The 22,251-nt window shown below is 57.7% G+C and overlaps 2 protein-coding genes, 1 long non-coding RNA gene and 1 pseudogene across 6 annotated transcripts; 2 read left to right on the top strand and 2 right to left on the bottom strand.

Annotated features, from left to right (window-relative positions):
• Window positions 1–2,021: 2,021 nt before the first annotated feature.
• On the bottom strand, window positions 2,022–2,150 carry LOC149862261 (U2 spliceosomal RNA; annotated as a pseudogene).
• Window positions 2,151–3,224: 1,074 nt separating this feature from the next.
• Window positions 3,225–11,156, top strand: GOLGA7 (golgin A7). 2 transcript variants are annotated; one of them, XM_090051603.1, is made up of 5 exons: window positions 3,225–3,485; window positions 5,239–5,391; window positions 6,573–6,674; window positions 7,804–7,872; window positions 9,838–11,156. In XM_090051603.1, exons 1-4 carry the CDS (start codon window positions 3,375–3,377, stop codon window positions 7,840–7,842), a joined length of 405 nt encoding a protein of 134 aa, XP_089907729.1. In that variant the 5' UTR covers window positions 3,225–3,374; the 3' UTR covers window positions 7,843–7,872; window positions 9,838–11,156. The 2 variants fall into 2 exon arrangements, with proteins under 2 accessions (XP_089907729.1, XP_089907728.1); XM_090051602.1 differs by having other exon boundaries at window positions 3,227–3,485; window positions 7,809–7,872.
• On the bottom strand, window positions 8,102–14,769 carry LOC149862259 (uncharacterized). The gene is made up of 2 exons (XR_016442938.1): window positions 14,635–14,769; window positions 8,102–8,929 (listed from the first exon to the last, which is right to left on the bottom strand). It is a non-coding gene; the product is annotated as an uncharacterized LOC149862259 (long non-coding RNA).
• On the top strand, window positions 12,261–20,670 carry LOC149862258 (glycerol-3-phosphate acyltransferase 4). 3 transcript variants are annotated; one of them, XM_090051598.1, is made up of 13 exons: window positions 14,406–14,857; window positions 15,562–15,888; window positions 17,267–17,336; window positions 17,494–17,791; window positions 18,041–18,115; window positions 18,513–18,602; window positions 18,709–18,802; window positions 19,121–19,236; window positions 19,319–19,374; window positions 19,553–19,638; window positions 19,913–20,041; window positions 20,128–20,207; window positions 20,329–20,670. In XM_090051598.1, the coding sequence occupies exons 1-13, from the start codon at window positions 14,549–14,551 to the stop codon at window positions 20,435–20,437; spliced, it is 1,839 nt and encodes a 612-aa protein (XP_089907724.1). In that variant the 5' UTR covers window positions 14,406–14,548; the 3' UTR covers window positions 20,438–20,670. The 3 variants fall into 3 exon arrangements, with proteins under 3 accessions (XP_089907725.1, XP_089907727.1, XP_089907724.1); XM_090051601.1 differs by lacking the exons at window positions 15,562–15,888; window positions 17,267–17,336; window positions 17,494–17,791; ... (7 more) ...; window positions 20,128–20,207; window positions 20,329–20,670 and adding exons at window positions 12,317–12,473; window positions 12,574–12,660; window positions 12,943–13,056; ... (1 more) ...; window positions 13,802–13,890; window positions 14,130–14,220 and having other exon boundaries at window positions 14,366–14,638; XM_090051599.1 differs by lacking the exons at window positions 15,562–15,888; window positions 17,267–17,336; window positions 17,494–17,791; ... (7 more) ...; window positions 20,128–20,207; window positions 20,329–20,670 and adding exons at window positions 12,261–12,473; window positions 12,574–12,660; window positions 12,943–13,056; window positions 13,248–13,345; window positions 13,802–13,890 and having other exon boundaries at window positions 14,130–15,494.
• The last annotated feature ends 1,581 nt before the right edge of the window (window positions 20,671–22,251 follow it).

The following is a 22,251-nucleotide window of genomic DNA, read 5'->3' as shown; positions in this document are numbered from 1 at the left end:
CCAGCTCTTGTAACAATAGTTTTCAAGGTTTTCTTAAACTAAAGAACCTTTGACCCAGCTTGTGTCGAGCAAAAGCAGGATTCCCAAGGCCAAAGGTTAATGGGCCTGGAAATGATCATATGTTTATCAGCAAAATAAACGAGGAATAACGTTAGAGCAAATGCCAATCTGTTCCCACCGGCTCTGGTTCCTAAGAAAACACAATGAAATTCACACTCAAGGCAGTAACAGCCTGGAAAGGGAATATTTTCACAAGCCTGGGGGGGAGGCTCTGTAGCCGTTTCATACTGTCCTGCTGCCTGGCAGTTCCTGATAATTAGAAAGGCACATTTTCTGCTTCTTAGCCCTGACAAAGAGACTTATCCCCTAATCTTGCTCCCATTGGAGTTAACATGGCAAAACCCCCTGTGACACCAGCTGCAGAGGCTCACCCCTTCAGAGCAAGCAGGGAGCCAGCAGCACTCTGGGAGATGTCAAAGCTGCAGGTTTGTCCCTGGATGCAGCCATCTTTGGGCTTCTAATGTTTCCCACATGGCAGAAGTTGCCCAGACAGTGCTGGGCAGGTACCTGATAAGGATTTGTTTCCAAGAGGCTCCATCTGTTTCCACTTAACTGTGTTTGACACATCTTTCTATGCGCTCCACGAGATAATGTAGTCAGAGACCCTGAAAACACCCTTATTGAATCCATATGGCAAGTCACATGGAAAGCTGCAAACTGTGGAGCTTGCTAAGCAGGGTGAACTCTTGGAAAAAGCAGCAAAGATCTGTCATGCAAAGGTATTTGGGAGTGTCAGGGATGCGGTTCAGCATCCCGTGCTGCACTGGCAGAGCCTTATCCCCACCCCCTGCAAAGAGGCAAGTCCTGCTTTCCGCTGGGGGATGCGGGCAGAGTGTGGAAGGGGAAGTATCCTTGGGAGGAGGTCCTGGAAGTGGAAAGCATCCCACACGGGAACACATGCATTGCAAACTGGGTCAGAACCAGGAAGTCCCTGAGTCCAACAGCCTGCCTGCAGCAGAGGCCGGCGTCCAAGTTTCACAGGAAGGTGCACAAAAGCCCAGTGGGATCACCAGTCCCCTGGGCTGGTCTCACCCAAACCCCAGAGAATCAGAGGTTTGCAGTAGCCATGGAGCAGGAGGGTGTGATGTGTTCTAGCAGGCAGAAAGCTGCCCGCACATCTGTGGGTTTGTTTTTTTCGGGGGGGGTTAGCATTTAGCCCATGACAACTCTGTTTCTCTGGTTACTCACGGTCTTTGAATCTCCAAACCCTGCTGGTCCTTTTTTCTCAACTCTCCATGGAGCCCAGGGAGGAACTGCTTCCCTTGGGAGGTGTTTGATAAAAAGATGCCATGCAAGTAAATCAATGAAGAAATAAACATTGGTGCATCGGTGTTTGTCACAGCCGGGCACGTTCTGGATTACCTGCTCGTGTCAGGAATCTCCTCAGTTCGCTTGGTAAACACGGAGACTTGCTACTAAACAGAACTGTTTTCCTCTTGGCAACAGGAAGCCGTGGAGCCTGCAGCTCATCTCTCAGTCCCAGTGAGGCGGCGGGGGGCACTAGACACCAATGTCCCCGTACTGAAATATGTCCCAAAACACCAGCAAAAAAACCACCTTGGGGATGGGGGGCACCTGCCTGACCTGAGTGGTGCAGACTGCCCCTGAAAGGGCCAGTCACTTGAGAGATTAAGGCCAAAAAAGATGGGGAGTGATGAAATGTCCCACGGAGATTTAAACAAGGGGAAGGCTGGGAACAGCAGAGCTATGAAATGCCTCCGTCAAGCCTGATACTTGAACTCCCAGACCACGTCTAGGTGAGCATGGCCGTGTGGTACGTGGTGACCACACATTCAGGTAGGTGTTCCCTGTGCTGCTACCTTGCAGTGGGGGAGGGAGGGAGGAGCAGGAGGAGGTGTGACCCTGGAGGATCCCAGGGTCAAGATCCCAGTGTGGAAAAAAAGTGGGGTGGTGCACTGCCCAGAACTGGAGCCTGCCCTCCGGAGCCTTTTTTTTGTCTGTTTTTTTGCACTGGTCCTGGAAGCACTGCAATACCAGGTCAATGCATGGAGTAGACGGAGCAAGCTCCAGTTCCACCACCCAACACCAAAAAAAATCTGCTCAATATAGACCTCCTATAGAGAACATATTAGAGACAATCACCTGCCCTGGGGAGCCCGCCTCCATGGTCATGGAGCTTCCCCTGCCAGGTAAGTGGCTGCTGGGGACAGCAGAGCCTGTCCTTCCCTCCCCTACCCGGAGCAACCTGCTATGCGCCATTGTGTGCGTGGCACGGGCGTTCCCTGGGGACAAGGCAATGGTATGAGGTGAGCTGCTGTTCGTCTCTGGGGAACCAAACATCTGTGCACATCTGGGTGCCAGTGCATTACTGTGTAACACATGCAACCCTCACTTCTCTGGGCACAGGAGCAAGTGGGGCAGCGTTGAAGACACCGGGGTGCAGTGTGGTGCCCCAAGGCACGTGTGGACAGCGGCAGAGGGGCAGAGAAGCAGAACGGGGGGAGGTGAAGGCACTGCAGGCTGTGCTTGCACGTCCCCTGCTGCAGCCGCACAAGACACGCATGTGCAACAGAAGCACCATGTGCCTCAAGCCGGGATGCCGAGCAGTTTGCCCGCAGCTTGACAGAGGCTGGGGAGTCCCGCACCCCCCGTGCCCGTTGTGCTGTGCCAAGGGGGGAGGTCTCCGCACTCCTGCTGCCCTGCACCACGCCACGTTGCGTGAGAAGCGGACAGCAAGGGAGCCGCCATGCACAGGCACACGCTTGCAGCTGCACTGCCCAGCCTAGCGTGGCCAGATCTTAAATACCAAACGATTGTACTGAAAGCTCAAAAAATGATTGTAATTTGCGGGGGGGGGGTGGGGGGGGAGTACCGTACCCTGAAAAATATGCAAACAAGACTTTTTCAGTACGCTGCTCATGGTAAGCAGGCAGCCAGCGAGTGAGAACCGGGCTATCTAAGCCGAACCGTTTATCTGGAGGGCCTGAGGAAGCAAAGCTGAAACCCCGAGAGGCGCTTGCGGGTTTTGCACGTGCCGCAACCACAAACGACGGCGCGGTCGAAGGGACAGAGCACGCGGCGCGCCCGCAGCCCCGCACACGTGGCAACGCTCGCACGTCTACGCACGCGCCACCCACACCTCCGCCCCGCCCCACTCACGCCTGCGCACAACGCGACTCTGGGCATGCCCCGCTCCGGGGCGCGTTTGCGACAGCCGTAAGTGAGGCGGCGCGCGGCGCGACAGCGGCGGGCTGAGCTCGGCCCGTGCAGGGAGGGTCTGAGGGCCAGGATCAGGCCCGCGGGGGGGGGGGCGGCGGCGACAGGCGGACGGTCCGTGCCCGCAGGCTGGCGCCATGAGGCCGCAGCCGGCGCCCGTGTCGGGGAAGGTGTTTGTGCAGCGCGACTACAGCAGCGGCACCCGCTGCCAGTTCCAGACCAAGTTCCCGGCCGAGCTGGAGACGCGGGTAAGGCAAGGCGGGCCGGGCCGGGGGCTGTCACCTGGGAGCTGTTATGGCGGCTTAAAATGGGACCGCCTTAAGTCCCCCCCTCCCGGCACGTTTGGGTCACGGAAGGTAATTGCCAGCTTGGTCATACGAAGTAATGGTAGTGGTGTGCACACCGCTGGCGGTCTGCGCGTTGTGGGTTGGAGGATGCCGCCGAGTTGCCTGTTGCTTCCTGCTCACTCCTTCTGGAAAACAGTGTGTTTAACGAACGGGTGGTTCGTGTCAAGCACCTGCTTATTAAAGACGTATCACTAAGACCGCGCAGAGTCACGGCCCACGCGTGTGGGAGTGCCCCTGTTGCAAAGCATGACGAAAGCTGCCAGATTGACCCTCTCGGCCTCCGGCTCCAGTCATCCCCAATTATCCCTGCTCTCATTGTTTTTGTGCGCGTGCCAGGGGTGGGCAAGTGCCAGCCGAGAGCCAGGGTGTTAAAGCTCCTGCATTTTTCTCAGTACAAGCTTAAGGGCTGTGTCCTGTACCCTGGGCACCTACAGCATCTGGGGATGCGGTTGGAGATGAGTGTGTCACAGCGTGCAAGGCCACGCCACGCTGCTTTGACGCAAGTAGCTTGGGAGGCTTGGTCTGCCTGACAGCGGTGAGATGAAATATTCCCGGTCTAAATGGCCCAGAGCAGATGGTTGTCCTCCTGTGTTTACTTGACACTGTTGTTTTTAATGAACAAGGCGAGTAGTTTTGTTCCCCTTATCTGCTGGGTAGCATTGCTTTCCTGGGGGACGAAACTCTGCAAAATGATTAGTTGTCTCCAAATTGACCCAAACTGATCTTTGGTATTTTAGCACAAAGCTGAAAGGAATATTTTGTATTTAAATAAAGGGTAGGTTCCTGTTGCTAGGGAAGTAGATATGCCCTCCACACTCTTGCTTCTTGAAATGGTAATTAGAAAATACAGAACTTTGAATGTGATGTAGAAATCTAGACAAATGTGCCTACAAGTCTAACTTCCAGCAATTATGAAGCCCTTCTGTTTATGATACTCTCTCTGATCTGTGCCCTTGTCACAACAGAAAGGGCAGCCGTGGCACTGAGAAATAAGGCACGTATTGTTGTATAGAAACCCATCCTCTGACAAGGCCACTCTGTTGAGCCTACGCTTCAGCAGCATCACAAACACCCTCTTGTATTTTCTGTCAGTGTGGGGGGTTTTGTTGTTATTTGCAATACTTCCTTCAACTAGTGGAGTAACTCCTCCTGGTCAGATATTTTGTGCATTTCTTGTTGTTGGCAAAGATCACTTAGGCTATGTTTGCCTTCTCTTTCACATCACATTTGATACATCTTTGTTTATATCACTCACAAGCTTGATTGGCACTGGAGCAACAATCCCGCATACTTGAGGCCTTATTCAGATAGAGAAGATTTGCCTGTATGGTCTTTCATTGAATAATGGTTTAAATCCCACGTCTGTTTCCCTCTGATCTGCTCTTTTCACTTCATACCCCAATTCTTATTTGTGCTTGCTTTCAGGCACAACATTTCAGTTGTGGTAGAATTCATTCTTGATGTAAGCTGAAAATTGAACAAAAGCTGCCGTTTTTGGAGGCTGTTCTATACTAAACGGAACTGTGGCTCTCTCCGCGGTGCATGTTTGAAGCAAATGGTCTCTCAGTGGCAGTGTAGGTTACATCTGTAAAAGGTACAGGTGAGGTGGATTTCTGTCCAGGAGGTCAGTGGAGCTAACTTGGACTTCTTGCAGATCGATCGGCAGCAGTTTGAAGAAACTGTGCGAACTCTGAATAACCTGTATGCAGAAGCCGAGAAACTTGGGGGCCAATCTTACCTCGAAGGTTGTCTGGCCTGCCTGACTGCCTACACTATCTTCTTGTGCATGGAGACACATTATGAAAAGGTAAGCCAGTTTGATTTGCTTTATGACCTGAAAGACAACACTATATTAATTGAAGACTGACTTCATTTCCAGTGATGAGTAACACAGTGAAGTCTCTAGTACAAAGCCGGAACAAACTCTCATGCCAGACCAACTTCCTGAAATTACTTGTGTGTCAGATCTGCTCCCCTCTTGCTCAACTGCTACGTATGAAATAGATTGCGTTTGACTGTCTCCACATAAAGGGCTGATTTCATGCTGTGATCATTTTTTCCATTTTATCCACTTATCCTTTTTATCTAAATACACAGTATCACACTGAAACCCTTACCTGACAATTCACTCATGAAAACTTATGTTTGATTAAACAGACCTGGCCTGTGGTGTCCCTTGCACAGGCTGGGTGGTTTGCAGGAATTCTTTATGGGGAAACAGTCATGCAGTCATTTTGCGAGACTCTTGAGTAAAGGATTGTGGCGAGGGAGAGGGCATCTCCAGTTTCCCTTCCTTGGGGCTTGGCGGAGATGCAAATGGGATCTGAGCTGGATATCTGTCTGGCTTGCTTGCTTCCATTTATTCTTTGAAGAAAGTGGAGATGTGCCCAGTTCATAGATAAGAAACCAAAGACTTTGGATAGCAAAAGCTTCCTGAGCTCAGAAGTTGGGAGAGGTTCTTACAAGTCTAAAAGAATAGTGTTCAGTGTTGGCAAGACCTGGGAAGCTTCATTCCACTGATTCAAGTACAAAAAGTCACTTGGTCAAGGCCAGTGCAGGGGCTGTATCGGATCTCTAGTCACAGAACACATGTAGTCTGTTCACTTAAAACCAAGATGCTTATGTGTACATATATCGTCTACATTTCCAGCTCAGGATTGAAGATAAGGCTTCACAGCATCAGAAACCCTGTTATCGGTGATATTCTGTAAAGATCTATATTAACGTGTCATCGGTGAAAGACTTAGTCTTAGCTTGGTGAATGCAATGCAGGTGCCTTCTGGAAGGTGTGCTTTAGTCACGCGCAGCTCACTGGGCTCATTACAGCGGGCTCTCCAAGTACTACCGCCCTATCCATGACAGTGTCCAGCAGTCATGACAGCCCCTTCCTCGTTGTATTTGTAGAGATGGGACTGAGACGGGCTTTGTGTGGGAGGTCGATGCGAGAGCAGACTTGAAGAAGCTGACATCTGTATGTTCTGCCCCCAGGTTCTGAAGAAAATTGCCAAGTACATTCAGGAACAGAATGAGAAGATCTACGCTCCCCAGGGCCTTCTCCTGACGGATCCCATTGAGAGAGGACTCAGAGTTGTATCCACCTTGAGGTCTTAGACTCTTTTTGAAATTGGCCTGAGGGACAGAGAGGGACATCTCTTACCGTGGCACATGTGTAGGAATTAATTCACCCCTGATCAGATGAAGGTTGTGGTTCGTGCTTCATAATATCTAGTCTGTAACCTACAGAGCAGTCTTTGCTCTGAATTTAGTAGGATAAAATTTCTGCCCATTTAGAAGGTCATGGGGAAATAGAGCATGTGACAAATGGTGCTTGGCCCTCTTTTACAATGGAGCTTTTCATAAACCAAGTATCTTTATACCTGTCTTGTGGTTTTAAACCCCATTTGGAAGTCTGGCTGGTAGACTTCCTCTTATCTGAACAACTGTGAGAACTCGTAGAACTATTTTACATAGAAAATGTCAGTCTTGGCTGACTCAGAATTGTTGCCATTATTTCTGCACCCCCACCAGAACCTGCCTGAGCGGTGAGGTAGTTCTCCTGGGTTTTGTTCTCGGTTACAACATGAGCTCCCTATGAGCTGTGCTCTGGAGTTTGGAGCCCGCTGCAGGTGATTTGGTATTCCAGCTAGTATCATTCTTGGTGGTTGCAGAGGCATCTCGTAACTGTAATTGGGGAAGCAGAAGTAATACGTTTCATCCGTTGAGAATTCTGAAGTTGAAGCCCTTTTGAAATGCATAGGCGCATAGTGTGTGGTGAGCTGTCATCCTAATGAATTGCAGTTGTTTGGGTTCATCTGAATATTTGCCCAAATAGCTTACAGCTGGCAGTTATAGTTCCAGTGCCCTCATACTGTTTCCTAGAAGTTACTAGAAAGAAGTGACTAGACTTTTGTGAATAGAAATATAAATGGTAAATGAGCAGGGGAAAAGGCTACAGTAAAATTTGGCTTAACGTATAAACAACCTGTGTGAATGTTGGCAGTCTCAGAGCAGTATTATACACTGAGGCTAAGTGAACACTCATTAAAAGGCAAGTCAGGATGCAAAACCAGAAATCGTGTGGGATGTTTAGAATGGTTTAGAAATTTAGCAACACTTCTCATCTAACAGCTGATGTGATCAAAGGCTCTGCTAGCTAGGTTTTTGTCATTTGTCAGTTGTCTTCCTTTTCCTGTAGCACGTTTTCTTAACAGCCGTGCTGTGCAGATTGAAATCACCATTTATGAAGACAGAGGTATGAGCAGTGGAAGATAAAACCATGGACCCCAAGGTAAATATTAACTTTGCATTACATGTCAAATCTATAACCGGCTTCTGTGCATTCAGAAGACGTAAACTTTCCCCTCCCCTGCCGAGACAGAATGTTTATCCAACCGCTGCATGTAATCATAAGGCTCTTTAAATAAATCTTCTGTGTGGATGAAATCTTTAAATCCCAGCGGAAGATGTAAAAATATCAATACTTGGCAGCGTGCCCCTGAATGGTAATGCACTTCAGATGATGCCAGATTTCACATTGATGAAATCCAGATTTTAATTATGTAAACATGTATAATCTTAAATCTGATTTCTGCTGTACTGTGTCAGAAATCATTATCTCACAGGTTGGATAGACCCACAAATTCTGACTCTGCTCAGGTTTCCCTCCTGTAAGTGAAGCAGCTCAAGACTTTAGGCTTGAGTTTGAACTCAGTCACTTACTGGTTCATCAGCTGTCTTGGGCCCTGGAATGACTCTTGCGCTAATGGCATGCGATGACAGGGGAGCCCATACAGTCCACAGCATGCGAGATCCCCAGCAGGTCTTGCAAGCTAAGAGAGTCAAGTCAGGTCAGCACAAGGGGGGGTGGGGACATTCAAGAAAAATCCCTTTGCTGTTAGGTGTGGCATGGATAGCTTAGTCACTGCTGCTTTTCCTTCTGAATCAGTGCTGAGCCAGTGCTGCAGCCTGGGGCTTAGGGTCTTCTCCGCTGAAGCTTCTGTCTTTAAAGCAGTTTGTAAAATTGAAGCTTAAAGACCTGGGATGCGTTAAGGATCCTCTAATGCTTTCCATAGGAGTTGAGGTACTGGGATTACTCTTCTGGCAGAACCCCAGACTGAATAATTCTGTTCTCCCTTCCCTTTGTTTCCGTTTTGCTTTCAGCCTGATGAAGTATTCACTTCCACTGCTCAGCTATAGCTGCCTTCCACTCCAGAGGTGGCTGAATTCACCTGCCATTTCCCTCTTGCGTATAAAATGAAGTCGTGGCACCTCATATTTGTAAATTCCTTGGGCGCAGGGCACGTGATGGGCCAGCAAATAAGCTGCTTTGTGCCTTAGTAGGAACACTGCAAACAAAACGAAAAAATCAGGTTGTACACAGCCTGGCATATCAATGAAGGGGAGAAATGCCACAGACCTCCTCTGGTCTTTGCTAGGTGTCTGTAGAAGTACCTTGTGGTAATTACTTGGTCATGACTAATCCAGATGTACTGTCTCTCTGACTCGGCCAGGACCAGAGTTTTCTGGAAGGAAAGGCCTGAGATTCTTGCTGCTGAACATGTATTGCTGACAAGCTCTGCGCTATCAAAATACTGTAACAGTTGATTCAACTTCTGATTTAGAACGTCCTGACTTCTCTGGCTATTAGCAGTCAGGAACTTGATCAAGTTCATGGCTTGTGCCTGCTGCTGTTGGAACAAGGTTGTGTTTTATCAGTTGCAGCTGCATCTACCTGGCACAACCCTTTTGTCATGACTCATTTCACAGCGATTACTGCAAAATGGAATGTTTTTCCGAGGTGGCGTGGGTTTTGAGCACTCTCACACATGAGCCTGCTCTATCATGTTCAAACAACTGTGAACCTTCTCATACGGGAAAAGATTTACATTAGGAACTTCTGGATAGTTTCATGAATTGCAAATATTTTGGTTCAGCACCACTTTGTTTTCAAAGCTGTAGGCAGACCAGGAGCAAGCTCCACACAGAGTGGGGCCTAAGCAGGGGTCTGCCTTCCCAAGTGCAAGCCCTGCACCTGAAGCCTGCAGACTGTCGCAGACAGCCTGTTTATGCTGGCCGGGAAGCTGGTCTGGGTTACATACACAGTTTAGAGAGAGAATCCATAACCGTGGGAGACTAGAGTTCTGCTAGGAAGAGGGGGCATTTCTAGGCCACATGCTAGGCCTGTGCAAAGGCGTCTTGCGTGGTTCTCTGCAGTGCTGGCTCCTAACCTGCTCCAATTCTCTTTGTTTTTCAGCCCCCGGCTCAGCGATGGACTCGCCGTATCAGAGCGTTCCCCTACCTCCTCTCTAGAGCATCATTCCTCTCTGCTGCCAGACCTGTGGTGCCATCTACTTACCAAGATTAACTTTCTAAACTTCTGGCTGGTCAGCATCCATTTTGTGGCCTGTGGCAAGCTTTAAGCAGTGGGATCATCTTGTTCGTTTCCATGGACAAGGAATGGGCAAAGTAAAGCTGTTGCTCTTCAGCAAATGAACTGGGCAGTTCAGCCCAGTGGGAAGCAGCTGTTTCCCTCCCCACCAGTTAAATCTTCCGACACAGCAGGCTGCAAGTCTGACTTCAGGGAGTCTGTGCCAGAAACAAGGCCCGCACTCCAGTGCAGGGCAGAGCAGCCTGCAATACACTCACTGCACACAGTGCCTCTGCCTAGCCGGAAGTGACTCGAGGCACAGAGCAGTCTCAGGTTCCTGAGCTGACGCTCACCGGGAATTCAATGCAGAAAGGTTTTTCTAATGATTTAGTTGTTTTTCCTAACCCCTGATAGCTGGTATTGTTACTGGGTGCTTTCCTGGTGCCCTGGGAATCTACTGCTGTCACTGGAGTTCTCCACACTCGCAGGAAGAGACAGTCTGTTGCTTGTTCCCTTCAGCTATGTCAGTACAATAAAATGGATGCTGAACCAATACATGTAGCCATCCCCACTCTTCCCCTGAAGGTTAGTATGTAAAATGTAATGAACTGTTTTGTTTCTCTATGGATTTATTATATATAATTTATAGCAAAATGTTTATTTGATGGATTACTCAATAGTGTGTAAGATGGTTTCTTAACTTGCGCTGCTGGCAAATTGCTGAAGAGCAGAGCTGTGCAGTATGTCATATTTCCCATGAATTAACATTCCTCAGCAATACCTGCTATGCTATCTTGGGCATCTTCCGAGTAAAACTTCCAGCAAACAAAATTGGCCTAATATTTTCTGTTGTCTCCCTCTCCTGTATAACACGAGATCTTTCCTTGGCTGGGTTTATGCTAGCATAGACCCCCCCGGTTGGAGAGCCACTGTCCACCGTGGGACTTGTAGAACAAGACAACCGCTGCAACTAGGTGGAGTGTCGAGTTTTCCGTGATACTGTAGGTGCTAACCCTGGAGCGGAGATTCCAGGCTTCCTGTTCAACCACTTCTTTTTCCCCCCCACTTTGAGATTTGTTTCCTGTTTTAATTGTACAGAAGACTTTTTCTTTGTCTTTCTGAACTGTAAAAGTGCATTTGCCTTTTGCACCTGTTGCAATAATTTTGCAGAACTATTAATGGATTAGTAAAATTTTCTTATACTGTGTCTGTGTCCTGTTTGGTAGCACTGACCTGAATAAAGATACTGATTTCCTCTAAGCAAAAGTGATGGCTGGTAACCAAATCTAAGCCGTGTGTGAGTGCATACCTTGCTCTGTTTCTGCTATAATGACGGATGCAGGAGGGTTGGGTTTTATGCTCTTTGCTGATGCGTGCAGGCACCCCCCGCCCCCAGCTCCAACAACAACCCTGATGAAAGACAGGGGAAGCGCTTTCCAAACATATTTCAGTCTGGAAAGTAGTTGTTCATGAAGGAGAAAGGTTCCTCCCCTGCTTTCACCCACACACATAGCAGTCCACAGTCCCTCCCCAGCAGGGGGAATGCAGAGGAGGAAACAAGACTGGCAGCAATGGCAGCCGACTCCCTGAGTGGGCTGGGAGCTGACAAAATCTCCCATCCAATTGCTCTTTTTTTTTTTTTCAGTCCTAGAAAGGAGGACCAGAAGGGACCTAAGACCATCAAGTCTGGTCCCCTGCCATGGGCAGGATGTAATTGGGTTCAAACCAGCACAAGGAGGTATTTGTGCCGCCTCCTCTGAAAGACCACCAGAGCTGGCGACTGCACCACCCCTGCGGGCAGCCTGTTCAGAGTCTAGAGATTTTAGGTGACCCAAGCAAGGTGAAAGCAGGGCAGAGCTGGCCTGGGTGGCGCACAGCACTACTGGGAGAGGGGGAGTGCCCCACGAGGAGGGTGTTTGTTCCCTAGAGCTTGCAAAGAACTTATCTCCGGCTCTCTAGCTGGTGTAATACCAGAGATTACATCTACCCAAGAAAAACTTGCCAGCCAGAGCACGGCAAGGGGGCCGGTGCCCCTGCGACGTGCAGCTCCCTGGAGAGGACTGGGGCTGGCAGCCCCCTCCTCCACGTTTCCCTTCCACCTGGCACCCCGAAGGAGAGGGTCCAGCTGCAGCCCCGGCCCTTGCTCCCTTGGGAGATGCTGGAGGGGACGGCGGGGCCCGCCCCGAGGGTGTCTCGATCCGCCCCGCCCCCAAGGGTGCGCACAGGGCAGCCCCTTAAAGCGAGCCACGGCCCCCTGCAGCCGGCCGCGGTAGCTGCGCGGCCGCGGGAAGCGACGCCCCTTTAAGCGCCGGAGGAAGCCGCGCGCGGGACTCATGCAGATACACGCTGCAAGCCCCGCCCCGCGGCCCGACGTCACGCTAGGCGTGAGCAGCAGTTGGCGGGAGTTCGGGGCCGGGATGGCGGAGGGCCGCGACTCCCCCGATCCCGCCGGGCACGACTCGGACGGCGGCAGCGAGGAGCTGGTGCTCACCCCGGCCCAGCTCATCCGCAGCCTGGAGCAGGTCGGCGGGGCGGGGGGCGGACGCCGGGGTTACCTCCGGCCCGCGCGGGAGCGGGGCCACCCGGGGAGGCGGCCCCGCGCTCACCCCTGCCCCCCGCCAGGCCTGGCTGAACGAGAAGTTTGCCCCGGAGCTGCTGGAGAGCAAAGCGGAGGTGGTGGAGTGCGTGATGGAGCAGCTGGAGCACATGGTAGGTGGCAGCCTGCAGAGCTGCCCAGTGCTCCGCCGTTGTGGGCACCGCCTCGCAGGGTCTGCACCACTGCCGGCGCTGGCTCCTTTGTGCAGAGCGGGGGCAAGTGTCCTGCGGGCAGCGAGAACAGCCCACCCGCGCTGCTGCCTGTGCCACCGGACTCGGGGCCTGCGCACGGATTCCTCTGCCAGTCCCCGGGCAGGGAGGGACATGGTGCCTTGCATCCCTGGGAGCCTTGTGGCCTGCCCTTTCCCCCGGTCACGCCTTGTCCTGTGGCCGCAGGAGTCCAACCTGAAGCGGGTCAAGGGCGTGGACCTGAAGGTCGGCATCCACCGCATGGAGATCGAGCGCATCCGCTATGTGCTCAGCAGCTACCTGCGCTGCCGCCTGGGGAAGGTAACACCAGGAGGGCAGGGAGCAGGGGCTCCCCCCTTCCTGGTGCTCTCTGCTGGCAAGAGGCACCCCGAGGCTGGGGGCGCAGCGCTGCTGCAAGCGGGCCTGGGCAGCGACCGGTCCTGTCAGCGGGCTCCAGACTCTGGGCTGGGGGGCTCTGGTAGTGGCAGCTGACGGTCTTCCTCCCCTGGCAGATCGAGAAGTTCTTCCCCCACGTCCTGGAGAAGGAGAAGTCCCGTGCGGACGGGGACCCTTCCATCCTGTCCCCGGAGGAGTTTGCCTTTGCCAAGGAGTGAGTTGGGCAAGGGCGGGTGAGCCCGGCACACACCTCCTCCACGTGGGGTGCGCCTGCATGCACCACGCCTGTTCCTAGAGCAGCCTCAGCACCCGCGAGTCTGCTGGGGCCCGATGCACTGCAGGGACGCCACAGCCTGGACGGCTGGTCGCCTCCCTCTGGCATGAGGCAGCGGGATTCCTGCTTAGGCCCAGGGCTTTGAGCAAAGCCAGTGACCCAGAGGGGTTGGGGAGGCGGCGTCACAGCCCTGTGCCTGGGCAGAGCCCCTGGCAGTGGAGAGGGGGCTGTGCCCATTGCAGCGGGTGCACTGAGGGGGACTGCATCCACGGGGCAGCCAGCCTGCTGCTCCTGGCGCCATGGGCACGGCTGGGCCAAGGGCTACATAGTGCTGGCTGCTGGCACTTCAGGCCGGTTCTGCCAGGGGTGGAGGTGCCCATGAGCCGCTCGTTGCAGGTACATGGCGAACACAGAGAGCTACCTGAAGAGCGTGGCACTGAAGCACATGCCCCCCAACCTGCAGAAAGTGGATCTCCCCCAGGCTGGTACGGGTGCATGTTGGTGACTTCCGCGGTTGCCAACACCCAGGGGCCAGGGCTCTGGGGGGCTGCACAGGGCGGAGCACCGCCCTGCCGGTGCACACTTGGCACGGGGCTGCCACCCTGGCATGTGCCACAGACATGGGCGAGAGGAACACCTTAAACCCTGGCATCTCGGGAGCGAGGGGGGCCGGCAGGGCCAGTAGGGCCCAGGGCTGCCCCTCAGCGCCCTGCTTCCCACGCAGTTCCCAGGCCCAACCTGGACTCCTTCGTGTTCCTGCGCGTGCTGGAGCGGCAGGAGAACATCCTGGTGGAGCCGGAGGCCGACGAGCAGAGGTGGGTCGGGTCGGGCCCGGCCGCAGAGAGGGCTCGGGGCAGCCCGGCAGGCACGGCCAGGCCAGGCCCCTGCCACCCTGGCGGGCGCCACAGCCTGCCGCATCCCGCGTGGCCGCAGGCCTCTGACCAGGTGTCGGCCCTGCAGAGAGTACACCATCGACCTGGAGGAGGGCTCCCAGCACCTGATCCGCTACAAGACCATCGCGCCCCTCGTGGCCTCCGGCGCCGTGCAGCTCATATAGGGCCGGAGAGAGCCCCAGCGCGGGGGGGGCACCCCCCCGCCACGCCCCTCGGGGCCCTGGAAGGGGCCGAGGGCCCGCTGGGCACCATGCCCTCGCCTGCCCGTCATCGTCATCGTCATCATTATTTTGTTTTGTTTTGCAAACACCGCGTTAGTCTAATAAAAAACATCACCTCAGCGCTGGCCGAGCTCCGCTTCGTTTTCCCGCCAGCCCCGCGCGCGGCGCCCACGCACACACACACGCACGCGCGGGGCGCCGTGCGCTGCTGCTCCGCGCGCCACGGCCCGGGGGCGGGGCGCCTCCCGCGCTGCCCATTGGCTGGCGGCCCCGCCCGGCGCGCTGACGCAGCACGTGGCGGGGGGCGGGGCCGGGCGCGGCGGCGGCGGCGGCGGCAGGTGAGTGACCCCGGGCCGCTCCCCTCCCCCGCACGGGGCCGTTGCCCGCGCAGTGGTAGCGCCTGGCTGCTTCCACCCCGCACCCCGGCTCTGGTCGTGCCCCCCCGCTCGGAGGCGATGGCCCGGCCCTGCCGCGCACCCCCGCCACGAGACGTGGCACAGCCCGGGCCTCCACCCTCCCCCCAGGGCGCGCGGGTGGTGCGTCCCGCCGGGGCCGGCACGTGTGTACGCACGGGCACGCATCCGCCCCGCCCCGCCCCGCCCCGGGCACACGCACGTGCACGGCCGCCCCACGCAGGCCGCCTCCCTCGCAGTACCTGGGACAGCACCGCCCGGCAGGGCTCCGTGACCCAGCACGGGCTGACCACCGTCTCTCTCCCCGGTGCTGGTGGCATGCGAGTGTGCGGCCACGGGGGACGTCCCTGCTCCCCGGATGCCAGTGCCCCGGGAACGGCCCTGTGCCAGGCAGCGTGACCCAGCGGGACGGACAATAATAGCAGCTCCACAGGACGCCCCGTCTCTCCCTCCCTCCCACCCGCTCCTCCAATGCTGGGGCAGTGACGGGCTTCACCTTGCCCCCACGAAGACGCCCCTCGTTCTCCCAGCAGCTGCCCGGCACTCCTGGTATCAGGGGCAGCTGCTCCACCAGCCCGCCCCGCACGCACGCCACGTCCCCCGACCCCCTCATGCTCCCTCTCCCGCAGGCGGCCGGCGTGGGACGTGACCTTTGGAATGGAGGCCGCGAGCCGCCGGGCGCTCAGCGTGTGCGAGAGGCTGTCGGCGAGCAACGGCAGGGCAGGCTGAGCGCCGCGGGCAGCCCCTCACCCCGGGCCCTTGGGGCGCCGGCCTTGCCCGGACCCTCCGCCATGTTCCTGCTGCTCCCCTTTGACAGCCTGGTGGCTAACCTGCTCGGCATCTCCCTCACTGTTCTCTTCACGCTGCTCCTCGTCTTCATCATCGTGCCCGCCATTTTCGGGGTCTCCTTTGGCATCCGCAGGCTGTACATGAAAACGCTCTTGAAGATCTTCCAGGTGAGTCCGGCAGGGCAGGCGGTGCGGGCCAGGAAGGGGAGAGCGGCTGGGAGATCTCGCTTACCAAGCACATGGCACGCAGCGGAGCCGAGCTTGCAGCGCACCGAAACGCGTGCTGCATCCAGCAGGCAGAGCATGGTCAAGTCCGGACCCGGAGGGGTTAATGCCCCGTGTCTGGCAGAGCCCAGGAGAGCCGTGACGCTCCAGGGAGCAGCCCAATGGGGGAACAGGGCACAGGGGAGGAGCAAGGGCTGGCATCGGCTTGGGCACAGGGGAGCGGAAGCAGCTGATTTCCAGCGCAGGTTTGGGTGACAACTCAGGGGCATCATGGCCAGGGCTCTCTGCCCTGCAGGCTCCTGTATCCCCAGGTCTCTGCATCATAGGCTTATGAAAAACAAGGGTTGCAAGGAACCTCAGGAGGTCACCTAGCCCCGCAGCACGCCTGCCTGGGGGTCGCCGGGTGCCCTCTGGACCCACAGCTGCTGCGGAGCCCCAGCTGCCCTGGCCGCGGCTCTTGGCACAGAGAGGCCAAGTGGAATTTTCCAGCCCGGGCCACGCTGTTCTCTGCCTGCCCTTGGCCGGGGAGGATTGCCAGGGCTGCCTGACAGCCAGGGCTGGCTGCGGAGACGAGTCCCAGGCAGGCCAGGGACTGCTGTGCCCCCGCGTTACCCAGGAGTGGAAAGGGAATAGGAACATGGCATTCACAAGTGTCTAGAGAGCTCTTCTGGCGTTCTCCCAAGCCTGCCCGTGTGGGAACAACTGCTGACAGGGTCGGGTCAGGTCAGCAGTGGTGCCAATTGCAGATTTTGCCCAGCTGTGCTGCGACACAGGGTAGGAGAGTGGGATACCTGCCCCCCAAGGGGTAGTGCCTCCCCTAAGTCCAGGCAGGGGCTTGGGTAACCGGCTGAGTCATGTGTGTGGGATCCTTTTTGGGCAGAATTGCCAGGTCTGTTCTGAGGGCGGGTGCAGGACCTGTTGGTCATGCAATGAGAGCAGGCCGCGCGGCTGAACTCTATCGCGCGTCCTTGAGGAGCGGTGGAAGGGAGACATTCCTGGGAATAGGAGGCAATCTGGGCACCACGGCTGGAGCTGCTGGCAGACAGCTGCCCATTGCTGCTGCCTGCAAGCGCACGGGGCAAGGGGAGCAGCTGCTGACTTTGTTGGAGGAGGGTCCCGGCATGCACCCGGCTGCTTCGTCAGCGACCTTGAAACACAGCATGGAAAAAATGAGAATTGGAAATTTGGGCTGGGCAGTCACCTGCTCTGCCAGGCACTGAATGAGCCCGTCTCTGCATCCCCTGCCTGTGCCCAGGAAGAGGGACGCGGGGAGGCAGAGCTGCAGGCCCCAGGTACTGCTCACCCCGCCTCTTTCTTGCAGTGGGCAACACTACGGATAGAGCGCGGCGCCAAGGAGAAGAACCACCCCGTGTACAAGCCCTACGCCAATGGTGAGGGCTTGCAGTGCGCATCCCCATGTTCTGGAGTCTGTACACAGGCGTGGCACTCCCCTCTCAGGGTGGGGGTCTGGAAGGGGAGCAGGGGAGAGGAGGGCAGCAGGGGAACTCTGGGGCCAGGCCCATTACCGAGGTGTATGCCGCGTTGCAGGCATCATTGCAAAGGAGCCCATGTCCCTGGAGGAAGAGATCAAGGAGATCCGCCGCAGCGGGAGCAGCAAGACCCTGGATGCACCCGAGTTCGAGCTCTCCGACATCTTCTACTTCTGCCGCAAGGGCATCGAGACCATCATGGACGACGAGGTGACCAAACGGTTCTCGGCCGAGGAGCTGGAGTCCTGGAACCTGCTCAGCCGAACCAACTACAACTTCCAATACATCAGTTTGCGCCTCACCGTGCTGTGGGGACTGGGCGTGCTCATCCGCTACTGCTTCCTTCTGCCGCTCAGGTGAGCCATGGCCCAGAGCCCGCCTGCCCAGGCTCACCAGGACAGGTGCAGCCCCAGCCCCAGCTGGGGCCTGGGGGAGTCTGTGCTCTGCCTTTGGCTCTGGCAGAGGGAGCTGCAGAGTTAGTGTGGTGGGGGCCAGGGGATTTCCAGCTGCCTCTTGGCAGCTTTAAGGAGCAGCGTTCCCGGAAAAGCGTTCCCACACAGGAGGGCCAGGCACCAGGGCCACGCTAACCTCCTCTCTCTCTGCAGGATAGCCCTGGCCTTTACCGGCGTCAGCCTGCTGGTGATCGGCACCTCAGTGGTGGGACTCCTGCCCAACGGATGGTGAGCTGATTGAGTGCAGCTCACTAGGGTGCTGGCTGTCTGCAAGCGAGGGCTATGGTCCCTGGTGTCTCTGGCCTCGGCCACAGGAGCTTTTACGAACAGAGCACGAGTGGTCCAGCAGTGCTCACAGCCCTGGGCTCCAGAAGCAGCAAGGCACTCAGCCAGCTTGGACATGTGAAGCATGGTGGCCTCCACTGCCTGCCCCGACTGGTGTGCGGGAGGAGTCACAGTGGAGCAGTGGGAGCCCCTTCCGGCTGGCACCAGATGTGTCTGTCAGGCGAGGGGGAGCTCTCAGCCCCTCTTCCTTGGGGTTGGGGGCCATCAGTGCCAGTGGCCACAGCCCAGTCCATGCGCCACATCCACGTTGTGCTCCTGAGTGCCCATGTCCTCCCTCCAGGTGCAAGGAGTTCCTGAGCAAGCACGTTCACCTGATGTGCTACCGGATCTGCGTGCGCGCCCTCACCGCCATCATCACCTACCATGACCAGTAAGGAGCCTGCACCAGCCGCAGCCCCAGGTCCTACCATGCTGCCACCTTCGGCAGGCTCGCTCCTCTTTGCTCTTCCCCATCTGTGCTCTTGTGCTCCCCGTAGAGAGAACAGGCCGCGGAACGGAGGCATCTGTGTGGCCAACCACACCTCCCCGATCGATGTAATCATCCTGGCCAGTGATGGCTACTATGCTATGGTAAGGGTGGCTCCAACTTCAGCTTCCTTCCATCACACAGGATCCTTTTCCACAGTGCCAGGCCTGGGCCTGTGCCCCAGGCCCCTCTTGCCTGGGTGATTCAGCTGCTCCATGCTCCCCAGCCACAGACACCTGTGCTGCCTTGGCCCTGGGCTTGCCAGGGAACCAAGCTTGGGGCTCACAGGCCACGTGCTTGGGCGGTGCCGTGCATCCCAGTTGCAGTTGCGAGCGGGGCAGACAGTGGGGGCGGCCTGGCACTGCAGCCGTAGAGCCGGGTAGCCAGTACATGACCTGCGTCCTCTTCCCGGGCGAGCACAGGTGGGCCAGATCCACGGAGGGCTCATGGGTGTGATCCAGCGGGCTGTGGTGAAGGCCTGTCCCCACGTCTGGTTCGAACGCTCAGAGGTCAAGGATCGCCACCTGGTGGCTAAAAGGTAGGGCTGCAGGCAGGCGTGGGGCGGGAGGCCCTAGTGGAGGCCCGGGCAGGGGGTGACCGGTGCCCACTCTTGCTGGCAGGCTGACGGAGCACGTCCAAGACAAGAGCAAGCTGCCCATCCTCATCTTTCCAGAAGGTGAGCACCGAGGCCTGGGCAGTGTGATCCAGGCGGGGCAGGCCAGATCCCCATCCCGCAGCGCAGGGCTGTCAGGTGGCACAGTGCTTCCTGCCTGCCCCCTGTCCAGTCCCGCCAGGCCCAGCTGGCTCAGCACGCATCTGTGAGAAAAGCTAAGAGCCGGCACTTGTCTTCACAGGGACCTGCATCAACAACACATCTGTGATGATGTTCAAGAAAGGAAGCTTTGAAATAGGAGCCACCGTGTACCCTGTCGCCATCAAGGTGAGAACACTGCCCTCTGCCTGGAGAGGAGTGCCCCAAGCATGCTGGCTTGGGGCCTCCCCCCCCACCCCCGCCTGGGTGCTGCAGGAGGCAGGGGACCCAGCAGCTGTGGCCCATTCTGGATCCCCTGTGCTCTCAGCTCTGTCCTGCATGGTAGGAGCAGATCGTGCATGCCTGGGGGTGCCCGCACCTGTGCCCGGATGGCGGGGGAGCCTGGGGTGCAGCCCTGCTGGGGACACGGGCCTGGAGTCACAGGCTCTGTGCCCCCCCGTAGTACGACCCGCAGTTCGGAGATGCCTTCTGGAACAGCAGCAAGTACGGGATGGTGACCTACTTGCTGAGGATGATGACCAGCTGGGCCATCGTCTGCAGCGTCTGGTACCTTCCCCCCATGACCCGGCAGGTGAGTGCCCAGCCCCCCTGTGCGCCTGTGCAGGCGAGCTGCCCGCCCCCCGGGCCCCGGCGCTCAGTCGCTTTGCCCTCCCGCAGCCCGACGAGGACGCCGTCCAGTTTGCCAACCGGGTGAAGTCGGCCATTGCCAGGCAAGGGGGCCTGGTGGATCTGCTCTGGTGAGTCAGAGCCGGAGCCCGAGCCTCCTCTGGTGGAGGGCTCCTGGCTGCAACGGCCGCCCCTGCGGACCGGCCGAGGCCGCCGGGCGCTGCGGCCGCCTGACGGCATCTCTCCCCCCAGGGACGGGGGCCTCAAAAGGGAGAAGGTGAAGGACGCCTTCAAGGAGGAGCAGCAGAAGCTGTACAGCAAGATGATTGCGGGCAGCCACGAGGACCGGAGCCGCTCCTGAGCCCCGCGGGCCGGGCCCCGCCGTCGGACTCTGGGCACTGCGGTGCCTGCCTTGCCCCCCGCCCGCGGCCCGGGGAGCCCGGAGCGGCCCCGGCCCCGCTCGCAGCGCCCGCCGGGGGGGAGGGGAGGCGGGAGGGACGGGGCACCCCCCCCCCCCCCCGGCCCATCCATCTCGGCGCGGTCGATACGTCTCCGCCCGATGGGAAAGTTAATAAATTTGGCGCTAGATTAAAAGTATCGACCCGCCCATTTGTGCGCCATGCATCACGGCGGCGGCCGGCGCCATCGATCCCGCCGCGTCCAGCCGCCCCGCCGGGAGGCACGAGGGGGGCGCGGGCGCCAGCACCCCCGCCTGGCCCGGCCCGGCTCGGCTCACCCCGGCCCGGCCCGGCGGGCGGGGGCGGCCCGCATCCGTCAGCCCGACAGCAGCGGCGCTTAATCGCTTTTAGATTGTTTTAATTTTCTGCGCGCATCGACCGCCCGCGCCATCCATCAGCGCCGCCGCCCGGGCCGCAAGCTGCCCGCGCATCCTAACCCGCCGCCCCCCGGCCGGCCGGGCCCGGCGCCCCGGGCCGCGCTGCGTGCCTGCTGCCGGGCCGCCCCCCGCTATCGACGCGGCATCAATCGTGCGGCTGCGACAGGTGAATGGGCTCCGCTCAGCGCGCAAGATAAATGATGTTTGCTCGCTGCTAATCGGTTCCAGCGAGAGGCCTCGCCGGCGACTTTTGAACCCGCTCCCGGCCCCCCCCGGCCGGGCACTGCCCTGCTCCAGGCTCCCGGCCGGTTCCCCCAGGCCCCGGCCCCCCACGTTTCCTTCCTGACACAACGAGAAGAGCTTAACTGACCCTAACGGGCCTTATTTCAAGCCACTCCCCATTCCTAAGAAGCCAGCAAATGGCTTTAATTGGGCCTTAATTGCTTTCCCCCTCCCCCACTTCCCCTGCTTGGGGCGAAGGGCTGACTGCCCCTCACCCCACCCACACGCAAGGCTGGGCTGGGTGCAGCTTGGCTGTGCCCCCACTTCTCCCTGTGCCGTGGGGCAGCCCCACTACCCTTGTTCCTCTTCTCCCGGCGCGGCGCGGGGAGGGGCGCTGCTGTGCTGCCCCCTCTGCCTGCTATGGGAAGAGGGGGCTGGCCTGGGCCCCCCCGCTTCAGCCCCCAGCAGCAAACACCCAGCCCCAGGGCCAGGGCCAAGGCCAGGCGTGTGCACTTACCCCACGGGCCGGGCGCTCCCACTCCTGGCCCTGGCCCTGGCCCTGGCACCGCACCGTCGTGGCTGAGGCCATGCCAGCACGTCGCTCCAAGGCACAGGTGGCACTTGGGGGAGCCATGCCCTTGCTTGCTGCCACGTGGGTGTGGTCTGGGGCCTCCTAGCACGGGTTGGAAAAGAGGATTCAAACCCATGCTGCAGCCCATCCTGGGCAGGGCCCCAAATACCTGCCACAGTAGGAGTGGGCCTGGGTCCTTCTTGCTCCCAGGGCTCCAGCTGCTATGGGCGTGGGGGCTCGGTGCTAGGAGGAGCTGGGCAGCCTGCCCCATGGGGCTTTATCCTGCACCCTGCTGTGGTGCAGCACCAGGCCTGGAGCTGGATGATGGGAGCACTGTCCACCCACCACGTCTGCGGGGGGGCCTGGGCAGCCACAGCAGCCCCATGCCTGGCCTACACCCGGGTCTTAGGGGCTGGGGCCCACACCCCAGGGCAGGGACAAGCTCTGGACTGGGATGGGCGGGGGTGGCAAGGGGCATTCCTTGGGACCCCAGCAACACCTCCCACTCGCCGGGCCCCAGGGCCCCAGCGCTGAGCCCTGGGCGGGT

The sequence above is a fragment of the Crocodylus siamensis genome, chromosome 6 (genome assembly GCF_052110815.1).
Source record: "Crocodylus siamensis isolate JL-2025a chromosome 6, ASM5211081v1, whole genome shotgun sequence".
Taxonomy (NCBI): Eukaryota; Metazoa; Chordata; order Crocodylia; family Crocodylidae; genus Crocodylus; species Crocodylus siamensis.
This window is presented reverse-complemented; position numbering and strand designations above follow the sequence as displayed.